General features: G+C 37.6%; 2 protein-coding genes across 2 annotated transcripts in view; both read left to right on the forward strand.

The window, feature by feature from the left end:
* Nucleotides 1-16,328, forward strand: part of LOC149152006 (uncharacterized) — a 210,107-nt gene extending 193,779 nt beyond the window's left edge. The window contains exons 5-7 of the mRNA XM_089443341.1: nt 13,093-13,139; nt 13,260-16,174; nt 16,324-16,328. Of these exons, the coding sequence (XP_089299467.1) occupies nt 13,093-13,139; nt 13,260-16,174; nt 16,324-16,328 (2,967 nt within the window). The remainder of the gene's footprint in view (nt 1-13,092; nt 13,140-13,259; nt 16,175-16,323) is intronic.
* The window catches only part of LOC149152007 (uncharacterized), a 55,071-nt gene continuing 50,596 nt past the window's right edge, over nt 16,301-20,775 (forward strand). Inside the window, exons 1-3 of the mRNA XM_089439877.1 lie at nt 16,301-16,937; nt 17,031-17,132; nt 17,337-17,514. Of these exons, the coding sequence (XP_089296003.1) occupies nt 16,330-16,937; nt 17,031-17,132; nt 17,337-17,514 (888 nt within the window). The 5' untranslated portion in view covers nt 16,301-16,329. The remainder of the gene's footprint in view (nt 16,938-17,030; nt 17,133-17,336; nt 17,515-20,775) is intronic.

Genomic DNA, 20,775 nt, shown 5'->3' on the forward strand with positions numbered 1-20,775 from the left:
GTCAACTCTGCTGCATTTTGAGTGAAATCTAAAATTCTACTTTCTTCGTATGAAATCCAATGAGGTTGGAACCACTCTTATTAAACATCCTGAGTCATTTAATGGTAATGTTAAAAATTTAAGTAAAATGATGAAAATGAAAGATAGAGGAGAATGTCACTTTTACTTTAAGAATTTAACATTACCATGAATTGCACAACGATACTAGGGCGATAGGCTTGATGATTAGGCTGAGGGCCATAGGCTTGAATATTAGGCTAGCCTATGGGAGAATTAGAAGTGGACTAAACAACTAAAAGAATAAAAAAGGCAATTTTTTATGCTGGCCTGCATAGGTACACGGAATTGGTCCAGAACCGGCCAGTTTAGTGAAATAGGCTGGTTCCATTACAAAACTAGCCAGTTCCATTACAAAACCGGCCGGTTCAGATAACACTGGCTGCTACAGCCAATCAGTGACTGGGAAAATCAGATTTCTTGGCCAAAAACCCTCTGAGAGAATTCTCCCTTTGTGTGTGCAATTTCTCTTCCACCCGATGTTGATTTTGCTGCTGCAAAACCCTCTGCATCCAACCAAGGAATTTGCTCAGCGGAAATCTGAGCTGCTGTTGCTCCCTAAGAATGCTGGAATCACCATCCTCGACAACTTGACTTTTCTGCCAACCTGTGATTGAAAATCGAATTTCTGCCCCAACAATTCGGCCTGCTTGTCAACGAACTGCGCAACCTCTAGGAATTTCTGCATGCTGTTCCCACTGAACAATGAAATTCTCTTTTCCGCTTCTTAGCTTCTCGGCTGATCACTCACTCTCTGATACTATGTGCAAATTTCATCTATCACAACAATTGGAAATTATTTTCCTACTTGTTAATTTATTTAACAATTTATTTGCAGTTTACAACAAATACCAAATAATTCACACAGTGATTTTCACAAACAAATAGTGCGGAAGAAAATAGCGCCGAAATCTGAGAAAATCCAGCGCGCACACATAAAAATGACACCGTTATTTTTGGACAAATGTCCCCAGAAAAACCCAACTTGGGAAAACCGGTGTAGCCTTTTATTATTATGCAACAATGAAATTTAAGTACAATCTATGAATGCCCAACTGGCAATCCAATCAGCAAGTATTTGACAAAAATAATTAGAGATAAAATTCTCTCACCCCACTAGCAATGCCGGCATTGAATCCTTCAGAAAAACTGGCCGTCCAAACCCCAGCGTAGGCTCTCTGCGCAGTCTTTGCGCTCTCTCCCACGTGTGGCTCAAATCTGCCTCTAAGCAAGCCGTTTAGCCTGTCTTTGTTGCTAGAAGTAAGTCTCCGACTCTCTGGAAAACTTTCTCGGCCTCTGGAAACTGAATCGACTTCCTCCCCAGCTAAATTGAACTGCTTTGCTTCAGCGACTGCGCAGTCCTTACGCTGCTTTTGCATGGATCACTTCTGTCACTTGTTGTTGCCTCTCTGGACTTGGAAAACCTCCTCGCGATCACTGTCCTTGCCCCTCACTATCTCTTCTTTGATCTTTGGCTCTTCGACAACTGTTGTTGCTCTTTGGAAATTGATTTGCCAAGGAAATCTAATTTCTCAAGTGTCTCTGGTGTGTTCTCCAAGTGCCTATCGACTTCTTCTTATAATCCTCTGTTAGAGCACAACAACCAAGATTAAAACTTAATCAAGGGCTAGGATCATCTTGAAGTTGATCCGTGTGAGTTTCTAGACTATTCTCACCTTGACTTAAATAATTATGACTAACTAACCAGTTTTCCTAAGTTTAGACTTAGGAAATTTAAAAAAATAGGCTAATAATCTAATTAAGTCATTTCTATGTGGAATTTTTAGAAACAATTTTTGGGTTTTGGAGTTCTCATGCATTCTAGCCTCTCCACCAAATTTTGTGGCTAGAACACATCCGATGCTACAAAAATTAACAGATACATTAGTGAAATCCAAGGCCAGACAAACCAAGAAGATAGCTAGGTCACACTTGATCATGCTTCCCTTAGTCAAGTCATCAATCTGCTCACAAATTCGTCCTTGATCTGCCCAATTCAGAATTTCGGTCTGTCACAGAGAGAACATTTTTGATTTGTCTGAAAATGGTCTGCTTTAGCTCGATCTACCTCAAAATGACCCTCTTTGCTTGCCTTAGATTTAGGCCTATATTTGCCTTCTTCTTGTCTCTAATCTGACCTCAGACTCGTTCTTAAGATACTCTGAACTCTGCCTTAGATGTAAATCGATTACTTGCTTTGGAGGAAGGTCGAATGCCTTGTCATGTCCCTTCTCAAAAGAATTAGTCACGGTATGCAGCAAGACAATTTTCGCAGCGTTTTTGGTTTAGGAGGAGGACCCCACACACAGAAACTTAGGAACTATAGGCAGTTTGATTTATTTCTTGCAACTAGTGGAATGTGGGGGCCACCACATGCATAATTCGAATTTGGCCAAGGAGGACGTTGGAGGGAATTTGAGCTGTTGATTTGGGGTAGCATCGGATGTGCTCTAGCCACGAAATTTGGTGGAGAGGTTGGGGCACATGAGATCTCCAATACCTAGAAAGGGTTTGGGCAAATTCTAAACAGATTAGGAGATATTAAAATAATTAATATTTTTAATGGAGTTCCTAAGTCTAAACTTAGGGAAAATAAAATATTAATGTATATTAATATGAATCTGTGTTAGAGTGGTCCAAAAGACATGGATCAAGCCAAATCTAATCTTTGCTGTTGATTAGGGACTTAATCTCGGCCGTTGAATCGTCAATAGGAAAAGTATAAGAGGAGGCTTGAGGGTCACTTGGAGATGACACCAGATGATCAGTCATTCTATTCTCTAGAGCGGGGTTTGCTAAGAGAGATAGAATCAGTGATCGGGAGAGCCGCTGAGGGGCATTGAGTACAGAGTAATAGAGAAGGCAAAGATTATGCCGGGAGAGTAGTGCAACATCTAGGGAGAGTGATGCAGAGCCAGCAAGGGCTCACGCAGGGCCACGCAGAGGTAGCCAAGTGCTGCGCAGAGCACCAGGGAGGCCAATGTGTCTGACATAGAGGCCCAAAAAGCCGACGCAAGGCCTCCTGGGGTTGACAGAGGCCAAGAAAGGCTGACGTAGGGCCAATGTGAGATAGAGAGGGGCTGACGCAGTCCAGATTGGGCAGATGCTGGGGTTGCAGGAGTAGTTTTGTGCTGAAGAGCCACTGGAAATATTTTCTGGGGTTTCAGCCAGGAGATTTCTCTCAAACTGTGAGGTATAGCTGCTAAGGAAATTCTCTGTTGGGTAGGCCAGTTTAGGCACCCAGATTGTACTCTGATATTGCTTAATAAGAAAACCCTCAGATAGCTGCACCTGTTTTCCCACATTGGGTTTTCCTGGGGACATTGGTTCAAAAATAATGGTGTCATGTCGTGTGTTTGTTCTTATTTATTTTAGTTGTTGATCTGTAATATGTTGAGCATGCATTGGTGTTTATTTTCAGTATTTATTTTGTAAATAATTTGTTAAAGAAAAATTAACAAGTAGGTAGGAATAAATCAGAAAAAGTGCATGAAGGGTTTCTAAACTAAGTAAACTTAGAAACTTCAACACGAGCTAGTGTAAGGAGGGGCCCACAAGAGGCTAAGGGGCCCAAGGTGATAAAAGAGGATGGAGCTCTCATTTTGTAGCATTTTGAATATTTGACAAACAAACTCACTCTTGTACGCTCTACTGCTTAGCGAATCTATCGGCTGTTTAGCCACGGGTCTTCCACAAGGAAGATTCAACCTCTACTTCAGGGAACTATCCGTGCCTGGCCTAGGGAGGCTGTTCCACAGAGGTTGCAGGAGTTTCCAACAGTGATTCACAGCTCAGCCAACCACGCAGAGGAAGGAACTACGTGTTTTCTGGGTAGCCAAAAATACGCAGAGTTTGATTTAGCCAGCTAAGAGGCCCCTAACTTGCTGGGAGTTTCGGGAGCAAGGGAGGTAGAGGGCTGACGATATTTTCTCAGGGTTTTGCAGCCAGCCAGCCAGCCAGCCAGTACACACAACAATACACATTTCTGGGCAGAGGGACTGCGTAGTGGCCTCTAGTAGCAAATTCGTGGGGTTTGATTGAGCAGCCATCAGGGCCAAGGACCATTCGGGAAGTAAGGGATCAACTATTACAGGTGAAAAAAACATTTGAGGGGTGTTTCTAGGTGGGTTTGTAGGCTGTTTCCTGCGAATTGAATTTGGCAGCAGTAGCCGGAGTGGAGCTCCCAAGGGGCCAAAAATCCAAAGTCAAAATCAAAGAAATTCCCTTCTAGGTTTTTCTGGGTTTTGTCCAAGGAGTCTAAGGATGAAAGGACAAAATTTTCTGGGCGGTTTTTGGGCACATTCCAGTAGGCTGAAGTCAGCGGATCAGCAGTTTACTAGGACAACGTAGAGCATAGAGGAGCAGCAACTGAACAACCATCTTCCCAGCTATTCTACCACCTGGGTTTGGTCCAGCTTGTCCCTGAGATAAGCCCAAGTGCACCACTTCATTTATATATTGTACTCATGCTTTCATATTTCATAATATATGGCTCAACAGTTCCAGTATTACAGTGTTTCATGGGTGTTTGATAAATGTTTTTAATTTTCCACTGTTGCAATGATTGTTTATTTGGATTATCACTTAAATTCTTGTTTAGGAACATTACATGCCTCATATATATAGTCTTTTGCTGGGCCCAATGGGTGTCTCTTTGGCTGGGGCCAACTTGACTAGAGGGGAGCTGACTTGACTTCTTTTGGAGCCAAAAATTCGATTTCAAAATTCAAATTTTTCTCTTTTCAAAAACATGAAGAACATGTCATATATTTATCTTCTTTAGCTAATAGCATGAAGAACATGCTTTATATATTTATTACAAATACATCAAGAATAAAAATATTAATTATGAAGACTGACCATAGCTACAAAATTCAACAAAATTTATCTTCATCGTTAGGCTTCTTGGTAGGGTTATGTTCATCTCCAAATTGTCTGGATACAAGTTTTAAGAAGTGAATGAAGTAAGAAAGGTGAGTGGGGCGTTTAGGAAAGTAGGTTGCACCTTCTTTGATGTTTTGTTGCATTTTTTGGACCTTATTTTTTGCCTTGTGCCATCATCATGCTTACGTGTCAGACTGACAAGGACTTGGCCTAGTCAGATCTGGCCCAGCCAAGTCAGCTGTTTAGGCCTGTCTCCATCGATTCTGACTTCACAACTTTTAAGAATTTACGTTCTTGGACGAGACTTGTTTATGGCACATCTTAGGATTCAACCTTTATCTTTCTTGAATTTTTTGGGTGCTTAGATTGGTTGTTAAGATTGTATTTAGTTTATTATTCTAAATTGATCTCGTTGACCACACTTTGTCAACAGTGCAAGAAGCAGAGTACGAAGCAGAGGATCAAATTTTTTCAAAGATCATTGTCATCATTCAACATCCAATTTTATCATTGTAACCCTAGTTTCTGCAAAAATTATTGTAAATGATTCTAGTATGACTATTAATCCATGTAATACCACCTAGGTAAGCCAATGATTCTTCTCAAAGGGTTTCATCCTGGGGAGTTTTTTAACCTCCCCGAATAATGTATGTTTCTAAACATGGATAATCAACAAAGTTTTTCTCCCAGCTATAACCCCAAAGCTATGGTGGAATTCTTTGATGAGGCCTTAGGTGAGTGCTAGTGTTTACCGAGTCCATGTATTTTTCATACTAGATCATATTGTGTCGCAGAATTGGGTAGTGTCTTGAGGGTATATGTCTAAATGTATATTTCCCCTTCTAAGTGTTGAATTAAATTGTAATATCTTGTAAAAATATTTTAGTGCACAGTTACTCATATTTAGACACCATGGCTAAAATATTTGAGGGTGGAAAAAATAATTAATCCCCTCTTTAAGTCTTTTAATTAAGTTTTCTCCTAAAAAGAAAAGAAAATAAATAGCCAGAAAATTTATTAAATTTGAGTCAAAATTAACTTCTCTTGTGGAAAATCATCAAAAATTCGTGGGTCAAAAAAGAATTAAATTTTGAAGGGGACCCCCACAAGGGAAAATTGGATTTTTTAAGAAATTTTGACCCCCTGGACCTTGGTGGTTAAGTCAAAGTGAATTTTTTGAGTATATTAGTCCAAAATATTATTTTTGGGATTAATAAAAAAGGGTTTTAAGAAAAAATAAAAAATTTCCTCAAAAATAAAAAGTCGATGGTGAAGATCAAGTTATTTTCAAAAGAAGATCGACGAATGAGATTATTTTGACGAGGGTCAAACCAACTAGTCGTTATTTTCCACTTGGAGGGGTTTTTCTTTCTTGTTTTCTATATAAGGAAGCTATGAAGCTCCTCATTTCATCTTTGGATGATGTAATCTGTAATGCATGTATTGAGCCTTGCTTATCTGGAATTGTATTTCTCATAATAGAAAGACTTTGGGGTTTCAATTCATGGTGTTCTTCTATTTGCTGATTTGTGGTATGTGCTAGTAATTTTTCATGCTTTATATTATATGCGTTTTATAAATTGTTATTGTTGCGAGACGAAACATGTATTGGTACAGGTATCTTTCCTTAGGTGTTGGGTTTAGATCTATAACCATAGATCTAGATCCCTCATGATTTAATAATTCATCTTTTAAGTTTGAATAGAGATCTATAGGTACGCTAACCCTTGGTCTTCAAGTTCATAGATTGTGGAGAAGAATCGAACGTGTTTGGATACTCAACTTTCATTTTACAGGGTACTTTGCAGGCAGCAGGAGGGTTTAGGCTAGTGATCCATTTACATACATCATTTATTTTAAAAAATCTCTCAAAAATCTAATCTCTTTCTCTCGTGCTATTACGAAATTTACATGCTATTAAGAGCTAATTGAAGCGAACAAAGTTCCTTCTACAAATTAATTACTCCAAAAGACTTGGAATATCAAATTATCCATTAAGGATATACATATTATATTAAAATGAATAAGAATGATAATGAATTACAATGAGAATGAGAGGCTTGCTTATATACTAAGCAAGTGTCTCTTCATGAAGAGTCATGTCTTATTAGACATGCCTCTTCAGCCTAATTACTAGCTTAACTAATTATTATTTATGATTTATCTTTATTATTTATATTTATATTATTTATATATTTTATTCATTACATTGCCTTCTTCCTCAAAAAGCTTTGTCCTCAAAGCTTGTCAATGAAAAAGGCTTGATCTCTTTTTCTGCTTCGAAAGTCTTTCTGTCTCGGAACAGTCATCTTCGTCGATACAAGCTGATATGATCTTCTTAGTGACAAACAAAATTGTCGCACTGAGAAGGGATCAGACCATCCCAGATTAATCTTCTGTATAGTATTCTGATCACTGGAATTTTGTAACGACTTGTTAGCATAAGACTGGATTGAGGTTACATCACTATTATTTGGAACATCAGTTTGTTGTTTCGGTTCTGACTGGTTCAAATATGTAGCATGGTTGATTCGTCTGTTCTCATGATTTGGATGCCGATATGGAACTTTTTTTGTTTGATTTTTCCTTACTGGGCATGTGCCAATTTTTATATTTTCTTCTGGCGAAGATGTTGTTGAGTTGGTTATGAAACATTAACTGGGGATGGTCATTGTTTGAACTGCAACATCCAAGCGCGTGTTTTCTTCAACTTGCTTGTCTTCTTCTTGAGTTGTGACATTCATTGAATCGATATTTGTTGTTTTGTCATCAACTTGAATTCCTACATTTGATGCTTCCTTCTTGATAAGTTGTTGGACCTGGCTTTCTAATGACTCCTTATCCTTCTTAAGTTTCTTAATTTGTGTCAGCAATTTATCGCTATGGTTTTTAAATCGAGAAACTTCTTCATTTTTGTCAACATTGATTTTGTCAATATCTTTTTGCATATTTTGTAATACCATTTTACCTTCTTGAGACATTACCTTTGAAATATTTGAGATATCTTCTGGTGTTACTGAATTTGGTTTTAGTGTAAAATCTTGGAGCGTTATTTTCTTCTTCTTGTAAGAAAATGTTAAAAACGTCTTCTTTGTATTTAGAATAAAAGAACCTAGAGTTTCCATCCAAGGTAACCCCAAAACAATATCACTATCAATGTCACTATCGAAAAAACGTAAGTTTTTCACAGTGAATTTTGAGGTAAAAGTATAATCTCCAATATTTAGGTGTAAATTGCTTATGTCATATTGTTTGTCATATTCGCCAAAAGTATCCTTTTCAACTATATTTGATTCAGGAATCACCAATTGGTTAGCACATTTAGGACTAACATAATTACTTTTTTAGCAGGACTGATAATGATTATGATATCTCTTCCTGCGAGCGATACTTTGATTTTAAATAATGTATCAACACTTTTACTAAAGGTTTTAGGAAACCTTTCATTACTAGTCTCCATTTTACTCTTTAAATATTAAATACCTTTTTAAATCACTCTTTTTTTATAATAATTTTTTTTTATATAAAACCCTTTTATTCTTTTCCTTTTTCCTTTTTTTATTTTATTTTTATTTTTAATTTTATATATTGTCTTAATTTATAAAATATATTTCCACTTCTCTCTTATAATAATCTAATATATATATATATATATATATATATCAAATATTCTCTTCTTCTTCTTCTTTTTTTTTTCACTCTTTTAATAATTTTTTTTATATAATAATAATTTTTTTATATATAATTATAAATTATATATATTATATAATTTTAATTTATATATATTATATAATTTTAATTATATAAAATTTATATATACTTTTTTGAGACCCACTTTTCCTTTTATATGTAACTATATAAGGCTTATATAGTATCCTTTTTTATAATTATAATAATATTTTTTTTCGAAAATTTGGATGAGTCGTGATTAATTTGGATTTGGATGAGTCATGACTAATTTGGATGAGACGTGCCTCTTGGTACGGTCACAATCTTTAGATTTGAACGATTAAAATTATTTAGATCACACCTTTTTTCTCCAATTCCTTTTGTTTTTTGTTTTTTGTTTTTGTTTTTGTTTTTTTGTTTTTTGTTTTTTCGTTTAACTTTTTAAAATACCATGGGCAATTACCATGGGTTGTTTTTTAAAATCACGGGCTCCTTACATAAAAGTTTTAAATATACGTGGTATGAGATTTTGTATCCGTTTTGTTTTTTGTTTTACTTTTTTTTTCTTCTTTTTTAATTTTATTTTATTTACTTAATATATATATATATATATATATATTTTTTTTTTTTTTTTTTATATGGCCAAAGGCCTAGAAAAACGGAGAAAAGGAGAAACTCCCAAATATTGAGCAAAATGCTTCAATTATTACGGCAACAAGGTTGACGAATTTCGATAGTCAAAGACTTGGATCGGAGAACAAGCTTTTTGCACAGGTGAAACGACCTAGAGGACCGAATTGCTCTGATACCACATGAAGCGAACAAAGTTCCTTCTACAAATTAATTACTCGAAAAGACTTGGAATATCAAATTATCCATTAAGGATATAAATATTATATTAAAATGAATAAGAATGATAATGAATTACAATGAGAATGAGCGGCTTGCTTATATACTAAGCAAGTGTCTCTTCATGAAGAGTCATGTCTTATTAGACATGCCTCTTCAGCCTAATTACTAGCTTAACTAATTATTATTTATGATTTATCTTTATGATTTATATATTTTATTCGTTACACTAATTTACTTTTGTAAATAGTGTGAATATTTGTAAATTATTTCTCCACTAACCCTTGTATTTTAGTACTAACATTTTAAATTTTGTATAGCATTTGGGATTTTGGGGTTTTGAATTTGAAATTTTTGTATATATTGGGTATTTGGGCTCTCCATTTTTTCATTTTGCAGGTGAGGAATCAAGCTCTTGAAGAGAGGAAGGCTGATCTAGGCCCTTGAGGGTAAGATCTAGCCCTTCCGGGCCACTCTTGCTCAGTGCTTGCCCAAGGAAGGAAGTCGTCCAGCCCTAGAAGAGGGCCACATCCTTTGGAGGAGGGTTTTATCACTTTGTGAGGGCCTTTTCTCTTGTTTGTAGGGGTTCGAGTGCATTTAAAGGTAGACGTAAGACCTAGGAGGGCTCTATACCCTAGCCGTAGGCTCTGGGAGCTTCTTCTGTCCATGCCGCAACCTCTAGGAGGCTTGCCTTAGGCAGCCATAGGCCTAGAAGGGCTTGTAGCCCTAGGCTGAGCCCTTTTAGTTCCTTGTACCCCCAACCATAGGCTTATTAGGCCTTGGAACCCTAGGCTGTAGGCCTAGTGGGGCCTCCAACCCGTAGAGACAACCTTATTTGGGTCTCCAGACCCTTAACGCATGCCTTATTGGCCTTTATCCCCTAGTCACAGTCATTTTTTGGCATATTTGTGGGACTTTTGCATTTAATTTGACAGTAATCTTTGTGTTTGGAGGCCTGAGGTAAGTTTGTTTGTAATTGATTTCTATCATTTTGAGCCAGAAATCTTGGGTTTTCCTTGCTAACTATTTGTTTTGCAGATTTGCGAACATCTTTGACAAGGGTTTCAAGGCCTAAAGTAGCTCAACAATCCATCAACCAGCCCTAGAAGCCCTAATCATTGTCATAAGAGGGCTGATATATCCTATTTCAAGCTAACAAATTGTGTTGCAGGTGTTTGAAGAAGTTCTAGTCCATTGGAAAGTCAACTAGTCATCAAGTAAGGCCATAAGGCCTAAGGGTTTGCTCTCTAACCTTGTCTCTTCCTCACTGTTTCATGAATCAGATTTGAAGTATGTTGTTGACAGTGGTATAAAACTGATCCATGCACTCTTAAAAGCCCTAAAAAGATACTCATATAATCCTATAATCATTGCATATAATCCCAAGTAATTAGAAAGACTTGTGTCATTGCTTCTATGGTGTTCCAATTAATTTTGGAGGACTGATATATAATTTTCTGAGTCTGATATACATGCTACAGCAGTAAGGAAATTTAGAAAGTGCTAGCAAGTCATAAGAATTCATTTTCATAGCTTAAGGTGTTTCTATCTTTCGTTTTTTCCTCCTTTGCTAATGATAAATTTACTGCTCTTATAGTGGGTGTCTTGGGTTGATTGATAAACATAAAAGATCATTGTTCCTCTTGCATAGTGCATTTCACTTCTAGAAGTCACTATTAGTAATCTCATCTGGAGAAGATTGTGCTGTAATTAATTTGATGTTGGCATTGTATTGGTTCATTGTGAAAGCTAATATTACTTTTTTGCTAATGCTCTTGTAAAGTAATTAGGATACTTTTGTGGCCTATTTCTTCTAATTGATAAGTGTCATAAGGAATTGGTTGCTAATTGGATAAATTTAGCAACATTGTGATCAAAATTGAGTAATACTATCTTGATATTGGCAAAATTGCTAATTGTGTTTTGCAATCATTTGTTTCATTGGTGTTGCTAATTCTTTGGTTCCCAATTTGCATGTGAAATTATTAAAGGATTCATTTGAGCACTTGTTATGCTAAGATTGCTAATCAAGTGATTTATATTTGGGCACTCTAATGATTTTGCTTCATTAGCACATTGTTTTAATTGAGATTGTTCCTAATATTGCTCTCTAAGTACTTTGTTTCTGCTCTTGTATTGAACATCATAAGCATCTAATACTAAGTAATTTAACTTAAAGTATTTAAGAGGCCATTTGATAATTTCATTTAAGGCAATCACTCATAACTCACACTTCATCCTAGTATTATTTTGTGCATTAATTAATTTACCTCCATGCATAAGCTTGGTTAATAGAAAAGATAAGACAACCCTGCTCTTCTAGCTTGTGATGCTTGACCTTTGCACTAAGGTTAAAATATGTGACCTTGCAGTTCTCTTGTGGATATCCCTTGTAGGAACGGAGGCGCCTGGGTCGATTAGAACCTCACGGGAGGTATCGTTAATGAGGCCATATCCTCCTTGTGGGCTTCTTTCTACAACCTTCTTGTGAGACTTGCTTCAAGATGGCTAAATTGAGGGTTTTCACCTAGAATAGGCATTCTAATTAAAATTAACCAAGAGCTTGCATCTCACTTAGTTTTAGGTGTTGCATCTCATATAGGATAGTTTCTCATCCTAGCGGCAACTGTTCATCTGGTAACTTGGTATCTTAATTCATATTGTGCAAGTAATTTGACTCCTAAGGCACTGGTCTCACACTTAAAATTCCTTAAATCTAATCAAGTTGTGCTAAATAATCAAACTTGCCAATCATCCTTAACCAAGTTACTAGGCCATTCAGTTGTGTCTCCCGAACTCATCATCTCATCCATAGGGACTACCCTCCTTAGCTTGTTGTAGGGAGACAGCTTAAACGGAAAGGGCAGGGATTAGAGTGACAGCCCTTGTCCTGAGCGTTGTGGCATTCACGTGTACAATTTGAGTGAGAACAGATCTCAAAGAGATGTAATTGTTAATTCGTTAGTGCTACCAGAGTGCAATGACTTTGAACACAAGTTGGTAATTTTAGAGTTTCGGATCCTTTCCTGTCAATGTTATGCTCAAGAACCATGGATGGATATTTACTTCGGTGAATAGTTGTGTTAACTCTAGCAACAGTTATGTAACACTAATATTTGCGCTTTGGTTTGGACAAGTTTCTCCAGTTTAATGGGCTCAACAAGCCCGAATCTTTTTCAGGTGGTTGTGTCCTTACAAAAGTAGCTTTGCATGAGATAGTGATAGTGTTTACTTCATTCCTAATAAACCTTCCTGCCTTTCTGTGACCAACTAATATTTATATTTAAAGTAAATTTCATTATCTGCTGGAGTGAATTGGTATTTCTATATTATGTTTGAGATGGGTTTGGTATCTGTATTATTTATGATTACTACTATTGAGTTGTTTAGTTATTTTTCGTTTTTTTAGATTAGTGATAGAAGTTGCTTTTAGACACCCTCTATGTAGTTGCACTGGTTGTACTTCTCTGTTCAATTGCCTTCTATTGTGGTCATTCGTGGGACATATCTTAGCTATCTTATGTGCATTTTAAGTTTGTCATGTGTCCTATTTGACTGCCACACCTGAGTCATTAAGTGTAAATATTAGTATAATTAGATTTTGATGAACAATTTTACCTGGTTTTCTTGCAGGACTGTGTGCTAACAGCTGTAATCTCAAAGAACTCTATTAAACTAAGGCGAGATCTTCACTTTGCATAGACATTGCTTTTATTTGATGGAAAAATGGTTTTGACTGGATGCTAGTGTTTCAAAAGAGTTGTTATGGATTGAACTGAAGTAGTTCGTCTTTTTTTCAGGTGCCTTGTTCTTACTCTGATTGCAATTCCATTGGATGCACAATGGATAAGGTTACAAACACTGCTACATCTGGTTGATGGCAATAGTGGGAAAAGGATATTGGCTTCAAGAAGTTATGTGCATAACGTGGATTCAAAGCTGCTTTGTGCTTCACCAAAAGTTCTGAACCAAGTCAGGTGTAAAGGTGCAAATCAAACTCAGGAACAGCACCCAGAAAGTTTACAAAGTGTTGCAAAAGTGAAACTTATATTTGGACCTAAGTTGCAACAATGGTTTAAGAAAATTGCTTCCCTTCGTGAAAAGGAAGCCAGGGGCATTTCTATATTGGGAAAAGCTGCTCCTATATCACAACAGTCTTCCGGTTTGTTTTGTTCAATCAATTCACTGACGAGTAATTTTTCTGAGTTGGATATTGATTCCTCTGAATCTTATACTAAGCAAACAAAAGTTAAGAATGGTTCAGAATATGTGAGAAGCGGTAACAATGGTGCAATAGCAGTAGTTAATAAAGAGGGATCTCCAGGGTTCAATTTACCTAGGTCTTGTGTAGCTGAGACTTTGTTGGTCAGCCGATGTGGACCAATCCTAGCCTGTGAATTCTTCAGTGCTCCAAACTCTTCTGCTGATAATTTTAATGTTAATTCTGTAAATGGTGTTGATATAAATACTTGTGGGATAAATTCTCTTACAACTCTCAGTCAGCTAGCTAACAATGCAGAAGTATTTGAGGCAAGGAGTACGAAAGCCTTTCCCAGTCATTTATGTTCTGACGATTCTCTACTAGGGGTGGGAGACTGTAAATCTGACAGATTTAAGTGTAATCCTCGATATGTGGATATTGATACTTGTCAGACAAACTCCGTTACAACTCTCAGTCAATTAGCTAATGGTCCAAAGGTACTTGAGGCAAGAAATAGGCAATATCTTCCCCGGCATGATTTATGTAGGGGCGATTCCTTTAAGACATTCTCTGCTTTACTAAGCATCAGAGATAGTGAAACTGAAAGCTTGGAAACGAATGTTTGTATCAAAGATCAGCTAGCAAATAAGCATACATTGAATACTGTATGGAAGAATTCAATTTTAAATTCCCAAATTAAGGAACCACTCATTTTACAATCTGGGATCATTGATAGAAATTGCAGCCAACCTTTATATTCTACAAAAGTGAAATCTGAAGAACATGTAATTAGTCATACAATTGGCAATTGCCCTGATCAAATAAGCACTGACAACAAACAAATACAGCTAGATCAATCTGTGAATGTGGGAGTTGCTTCATTTGCAGGTCAGAGCGGGTCTAGAGATGGGAGTAGTCAAAGGAATGTTAACAGTAACACTGACTGCAAATCTGAAATGACCATAGGTAGTGGGCTGCCAAGTTCCTATAGCATCACTAATCCAACAGATGCAGCTAGTAGTAGTTTAACCAAAGGGTCTGACGCGATTTTTCATGGGACTGGTGATGGCTTCAGCAGAAATTGTAACAAGGACAGTGGAAGGAGACATACTGATCGGTATAGCAGCAATTCGAGAAAAGCAAAGGAAAAGGGTATTGATGATGATGAAAAAGTTGGCCATAGAAATGCAGCTGGGCAAAGTAGAGAAGCATCTTCTGAGTTACATAAGAGCAGGAGGGCTAAAAGCACCGTGGAGCACAGTTTTGTCAGGGGAACAAAATGCTCTGGAAACAGTACCACTTCAGAGAGTTCCTCATGTGGGAGCACTCAAAGCATTGGTTCTGTGTATGGTTATGGTACAGTTGCAAAGGGAAATAACCTGTGTGTTTGGAAAAAGGTTCAGAAGCACCATGAGGACGGCCATTTAAATGAGCCTAAAACTACTGGTCATGTGCAGTTAATATCAGCCAAAGAACAGGTTAAATCCTTAACTACTACTACACCTGTTTTACCTAAATTTTCTCTGGAAAGTAATAGCTGGATACATAACTGTGAGGAACAGTACAAGAAGAAACCAGAGGATGATAATGAACATAACAGGTTGCAGGGTGATACAGATTCTGATGCTATTTCCAACAAGCCACAGGTGGAGTTGCCTAAATTTCAGCTAGCAGGAGAGAGTGTTGCAGTTCCTATTTTGCCATCTTGGGCAAAGGAAAGACAGAATACGGGAAAAGTAAAGTCACGTGCTACAAAGACAGGGAAGGCTATGTGGGCAAGGAAAATAGGCTCCTCTACAATGGATGACAGTAAACCTTATTCTCAGAGGGAAGATGTGGATATCTCACAACAATCTATTTGTTCTAAGAGTATAAATTTTGAAACCGAGGAAACTAAAATAGGTTCTCATTCCACACCAGATGGATATGGTTATACAATGCAGGTTTCAAGAGATTCTTGTTCTTCTGTGACATCAGTGAATATTCACAGTTCATTGGACCAAACACATATAATTCCAGGAACATCTAAATCAGTAGGCCAAGAAATGCTGGAGACGAAGCTGCCAACAAATCAAACCATATCTTCTGGGCAAGCTCCAGGAATTCAGGTGATGGTTGATGAGGGCCTTTTCCACCCTCCCCCTTGGAAAGTGAGGGCTACTACAATCACAGGAAAGGGGATTTCTTGTGAAAGAAACAATGAGAGACATCGCAACTCTCAACAGGTTGCACAGAAGTGGGTACCAGTTGAATCAAAAAGTGGGAAGGCCTCTGCAACTGATAAAGTTGTAGCTGACTCCCATAGTAGTACAATAATTTGTAGAATGATTGATGAAGTTAGAAACAAGGAAGATGATTCATCTGGATTGTGTGAGGCTTCTTCAACTGACACTCAAATTAGAGATTCTAGTGCCAAGACAAATGCGCCTGGAATGGCATTTAGGGACAGTCAATCACATACACAATCTAAGATATTCGAATGTCCACTTAATGCACTGAAGGAAACTGATACAAGTAATAGTGACCATACAGAGCATGCAGTTTCAGAAACTAGATTAGATTTTGATGATGCTTGCATGAGGATTGGGAATGACTCATGCTTGCTTGATGAATCAAACAAGAAGGCTCATTCCATTTTAAAGTCTATTGATTCTTCATATGAGTATGAAATGATTTCAGAACATATTTCACAGGTGATTGGCAGCCCCATAGTCGAGTTTGAGAAGGTTCTAGATGCCATGTCTCCTGTTGTTGTGCAAGTCCCTGATAAACAAACTTACAACTCTGATAGTACTTCACTGAATAAAAGTTTAATCTGTAACTGCCAGATCCCTAACATTCCATTGAAAAGTATTTGGCAGTGGTATGAGGAACCTGGTAACTATGGTATAGAAGTAAAGGCCCGGGATCTGGAACATTCAGCAAGGCTGGGAATTGATAGAGATCTGTTTCGTGCCTACTTTGTACCCTTTTTATCAGGGATGCAATTATATGGCTTCTCAACAGCCTCATCAACAAATTTCATGGGTGTTAAGAATAGTGTAGAAATGGTTAGGAACACTATGTATGGAAACCTTCCTATCCTTTCAACTCTTTTGCCAAAGCCTACCATAGCAGATGATTCAACTGTATCAGAGTATTTGGGCCCAAGTTCAGATTTGTGCACACATTGTGAAAAACATGTTTGCAATTGTGATGCAACCTCAGGAAATGTCTACTTACTGTTTGAATTTTTTGAGTGTGAGCAACCACATCAACGCAGACCGATGTTTGAAAAGTATGTATATCAAGTAGAAATCTGAAATACTTATTCTATGTGTATTCTGACTCCAATTCTGCCGGTCACATTACTGTTGATTACGTGTTTCAGGATCAAGGAGTTGACCAGGAGTGTAGATTCAAGTTCCCAGCATTTTGGTGACCCATGCATTTTGAATTCCCTTAAGATAGGCGATCTTCATCCAGCTTCATGGTAAGAAAAATAGATTATGCAAAAGGACATCTACAGGATCTTGTATGTCCTCTGGCTTAAGCTATCTGATCAATCTAACCCCTCTATGGAATAGCAATATATAGGATTGCATGCGGTTTACAGCTAAAATTCAGCAAGAATTATTTTAATATCTAACTTTATCATGCAATTGCTTTAGTTTCTATTTTTCATCATGTTTGACAGGTTTGCAGTAGCCTGGTATCCAATCTATCGAGTGCCAGAGGGGCAGTTGCGTGCAACATTTTTGACTTACCATTCACTTGGCCGTTTTGCTCATAGAAATTCCTGTTGTAACCCAGTTGGAGGCACCAGTTTGAGTATTGTAGCTCCAGCAGTTGGTCTGCAAAGTTATAGTGGTCAGGTCAGCATCTATTTTTCAGCATTGTAGTATTCACCCTTCATGGTGATATTTCTGCTAAGGATAATGTATGTCTAAAATTTCTTGCTGCTAGTCAGTAGTAAAGAGTCAAGGCCTACCTTTTACTTTTAAATACTATTACTTTTCAGCACACACTTTATCTATTATTCTACTGTAGTCTGTATCACATAAAAATTTATTACTTTTCCATGTACCCATCTGCTCATATACATACTCATACTCACATGCATGTGCCCTTGTTTGCTTACATATGGCTGTGCTTGTTTGCATCTTCTATAGACTTGTATCACACACTTTTTTTGGCAATGAAGTAATTAGAATTATCTAATTTATGAAGTAGGAAAGAAAGAACCTTATCACGATAATTAAGCTGTGACTATTGATGTGATGAGGAAATTAATAAATAATAAATATTGCATTTTTTAGACATTGTAATGTTTATTTTATCTAAAGACAATAATATATGGTGATGATCTCGGTGGGATAGCTTGAGTGGTTGAGTGCTTTCAGCTTCGTCTAGGAGGTCTTGGGATTGATCTCCCAGACTCACTACCTCTGTTGCATGCCTTACTTGATGTACTGGGTCAAGTGTCATAATTGGCATCGACGTGTTGCACTATGTACCATCTGCAAAATGCGGAGAAGTGTCTATAGGTTCCTGGTAAGGTTTTCCTTGCAAAAACAAATGTGATGGATAATATAATGTAATAGATAGAGGAAGAAGTCATATGTTATAATGAGATATGACGCTTAAGTTACTGTTATATTAAAGAGATTAGGTGAGTGGTTCCTAATGAGAATGAGAAACTTGCTTGAATATATACAACACCCTTGTATATCATTTTGTGTGGCTTTGTGGTTAAATATCTAAGGGGCAAAAAACACAATGTTACAAGTAGAGCAACTACCCACACTTGACTAGTTGGACTTGAAAAACTAGTCCCGGATCCTACAGGGCTAGATCTTCAAGTTTTTAGGAATCTAAGTACAATGATATAAAATACAATCTTTCTCTTTTTGTCTCTTTACAATTTCTACTTATTTTAGTTTAACATGGTATCTGAGCTACATTGAGCATGGCATCGGGCATTTACAGAGAATCATATGAAGTACACATTTGGAGAAAGAGACATCATACCTCAAATCTCACAATATTGTTGAAGATATCACCTTAATTTCAAGTACCAATCAAGGTCGTTGTGTATAGTGGTGGCATAAAGCTGGCTTACCAAGTAAAGGTTGAAGAACTTGATGGTTGTAGAAAAAGTCCAATTCTCTAGTACCTTCATTCAGGCAAAATATCCTGTGGCTATAGGTGTTGATGGAGACTGGTGGAAAGGTGGCTGCATACTTTAGGTGATAAGAGTCTGAAGGCATATTGACAAGTTGAGAACAAAGGCTTTCTAATCAAAGTTATCGACAACTGAAATAGATAAGTTTTGATCCAATTTTAATCCCTGATCTATGAAGATGTGATGTGTAGTAGTGTTGCACCTATTTTGTCACAAGTCCAAGGAAGCAGTGTACAATTATTTTTCAAAGTTTAGAATCATCAGCCAGTGCATGTTATATCATTGTAAGCCCAATTTCTGCAAGTCGTAATGTAAATGATGCTAGTATGACCATTTAATTATGTAACAACACCTAGGTAAGTCTTTGATTTTGGTGACGAATTTCATCCTAGATGGTTTTTTAACCTCACTGCATTATGGGTGTTTCTAAACACGGATAATCGACAAAGTTTTTGTTCTAGCTTAAACCACAAAGCTAGGGTGGAATTTATTGACAAAGTCTTAGGTGAGTCCTAGTGTTATATCTAGCCTTTGTAAAAGTGGTTTGGGAATAATTAAGCTATTTGGCTAAATTATTTTATTACAGATCACTTGGTCTACTAGATCATTGTTGAAGTTTCTAAGTTTACTTAGTTTAGAAACCTTTCATGCACTTTTTCTGATTTATTCCTACCTACTTGTTATTTTTCTTTAACAAGTTATTTACAAATTAAATACTGAAAATAAACACCAGTGCATGCTCAACATATTACAGATCAGAAACTAAAAGAAACAAGAACAAACACACCACATGACACCATTATTTTTGAACCAATGTCCTCGGAAAAACCCAATGTGGGAAAACGGTGCAGCTATCTGAGGGTTTTCTTATTTAGCAATGTCAGAGTACAATCTGTGCCGAAACTGGCCTACCCAACAGAGAATTTCCTTAGCAGCTATACCTCACAGTTTGAGAGAAATCTCCTGGCTGAAACCCCGGAAAATCCTTTCGGCAGTTCCTCAGCACAAAACTACTCTGCAACCCCAGCGTCTGCCCAATCTGGACTGCATCAGCCTCTCCTAGCCCAACGCTGTTCCTGCGTCAACTTTTCTTGGCATGCGTCAACCTTAGGAGGCCTTGCATAAGCTCTGGGAGCCTCTATGTCAGCTGCGCTAGCCCCTCTGGTGGTCTGCGCAACATTTGGCTGCCTCTGCGTGGCCCTGCATGAGCCCTTGCTGGCTCTGCATCGCCCTCCTTGGTTGCTGCGTTGCTCTCCTGACACAATCTTTGCCTTCTTTGTTTCTCTGTACTCAATGCCCCTTAGCTGCTCTCCCGATCACTGATTCTATCTCTCTTAGCAAACCCTGCTCTAGAGAATAGAATGACTGATGACTCTGGTGTGTTCTCCAAGTGACCCTCAAGCCTCCACTTATATTTTTCCTGTTGACATATACACGATCGAGATTAAGTCCCTAATCAACGGCTAAGATTAGGTCTCGCTTGATCCATGTCTTTTGGACCACTCTAACACAGATTCATATTAATACACATTAATATTTTATTTTTCCTAAGTTTAGACTTAGGGACTCCATTAAAAATATTAATTATTTTAATATCTCCTGATTTGTTTAGAATCTGCCCAAACCCTTTCTGGGTATTGGAGATCTCATGTGCCCCAACCTCTCCACCAAATATCGTGGCTAGAGCACATCCGATGCTACCACAAATCAACACTCCCTCTTAGCGAGGACTGTGCTCTAGCAATACTCCTCACTTTGTATTACTCTGATCATCCGACATCAGTACTTGTGCTGATGCTAGGCCTTTCTGCCCAACATCCTCTGCACTGCTGCCTCCTGTACTGCTGCCCATGGTTCTGCCACTGCTACTACAACATTTGTATGACAACTCCCTCTGCATTCGTGCTGTTGCTGGTCCTTCCTCCCAACATTGCGTCTACACTACACCTCC

This window comes from Pinus tabuliformis, chromosome 9, assembly GCF_031772625.1.
Source record: "Pinus tabuliformis cultivar Carrire ecotype Pingquan chromosome 9, CPIR1, whole genome shotgun sequence".
Lineage (NCBI taxonomy): Eukaryota > Viridiplantae > Streptophyta > Pinopsida > Pinales > Pinaceae > Pinus > Pinus tabuliformis.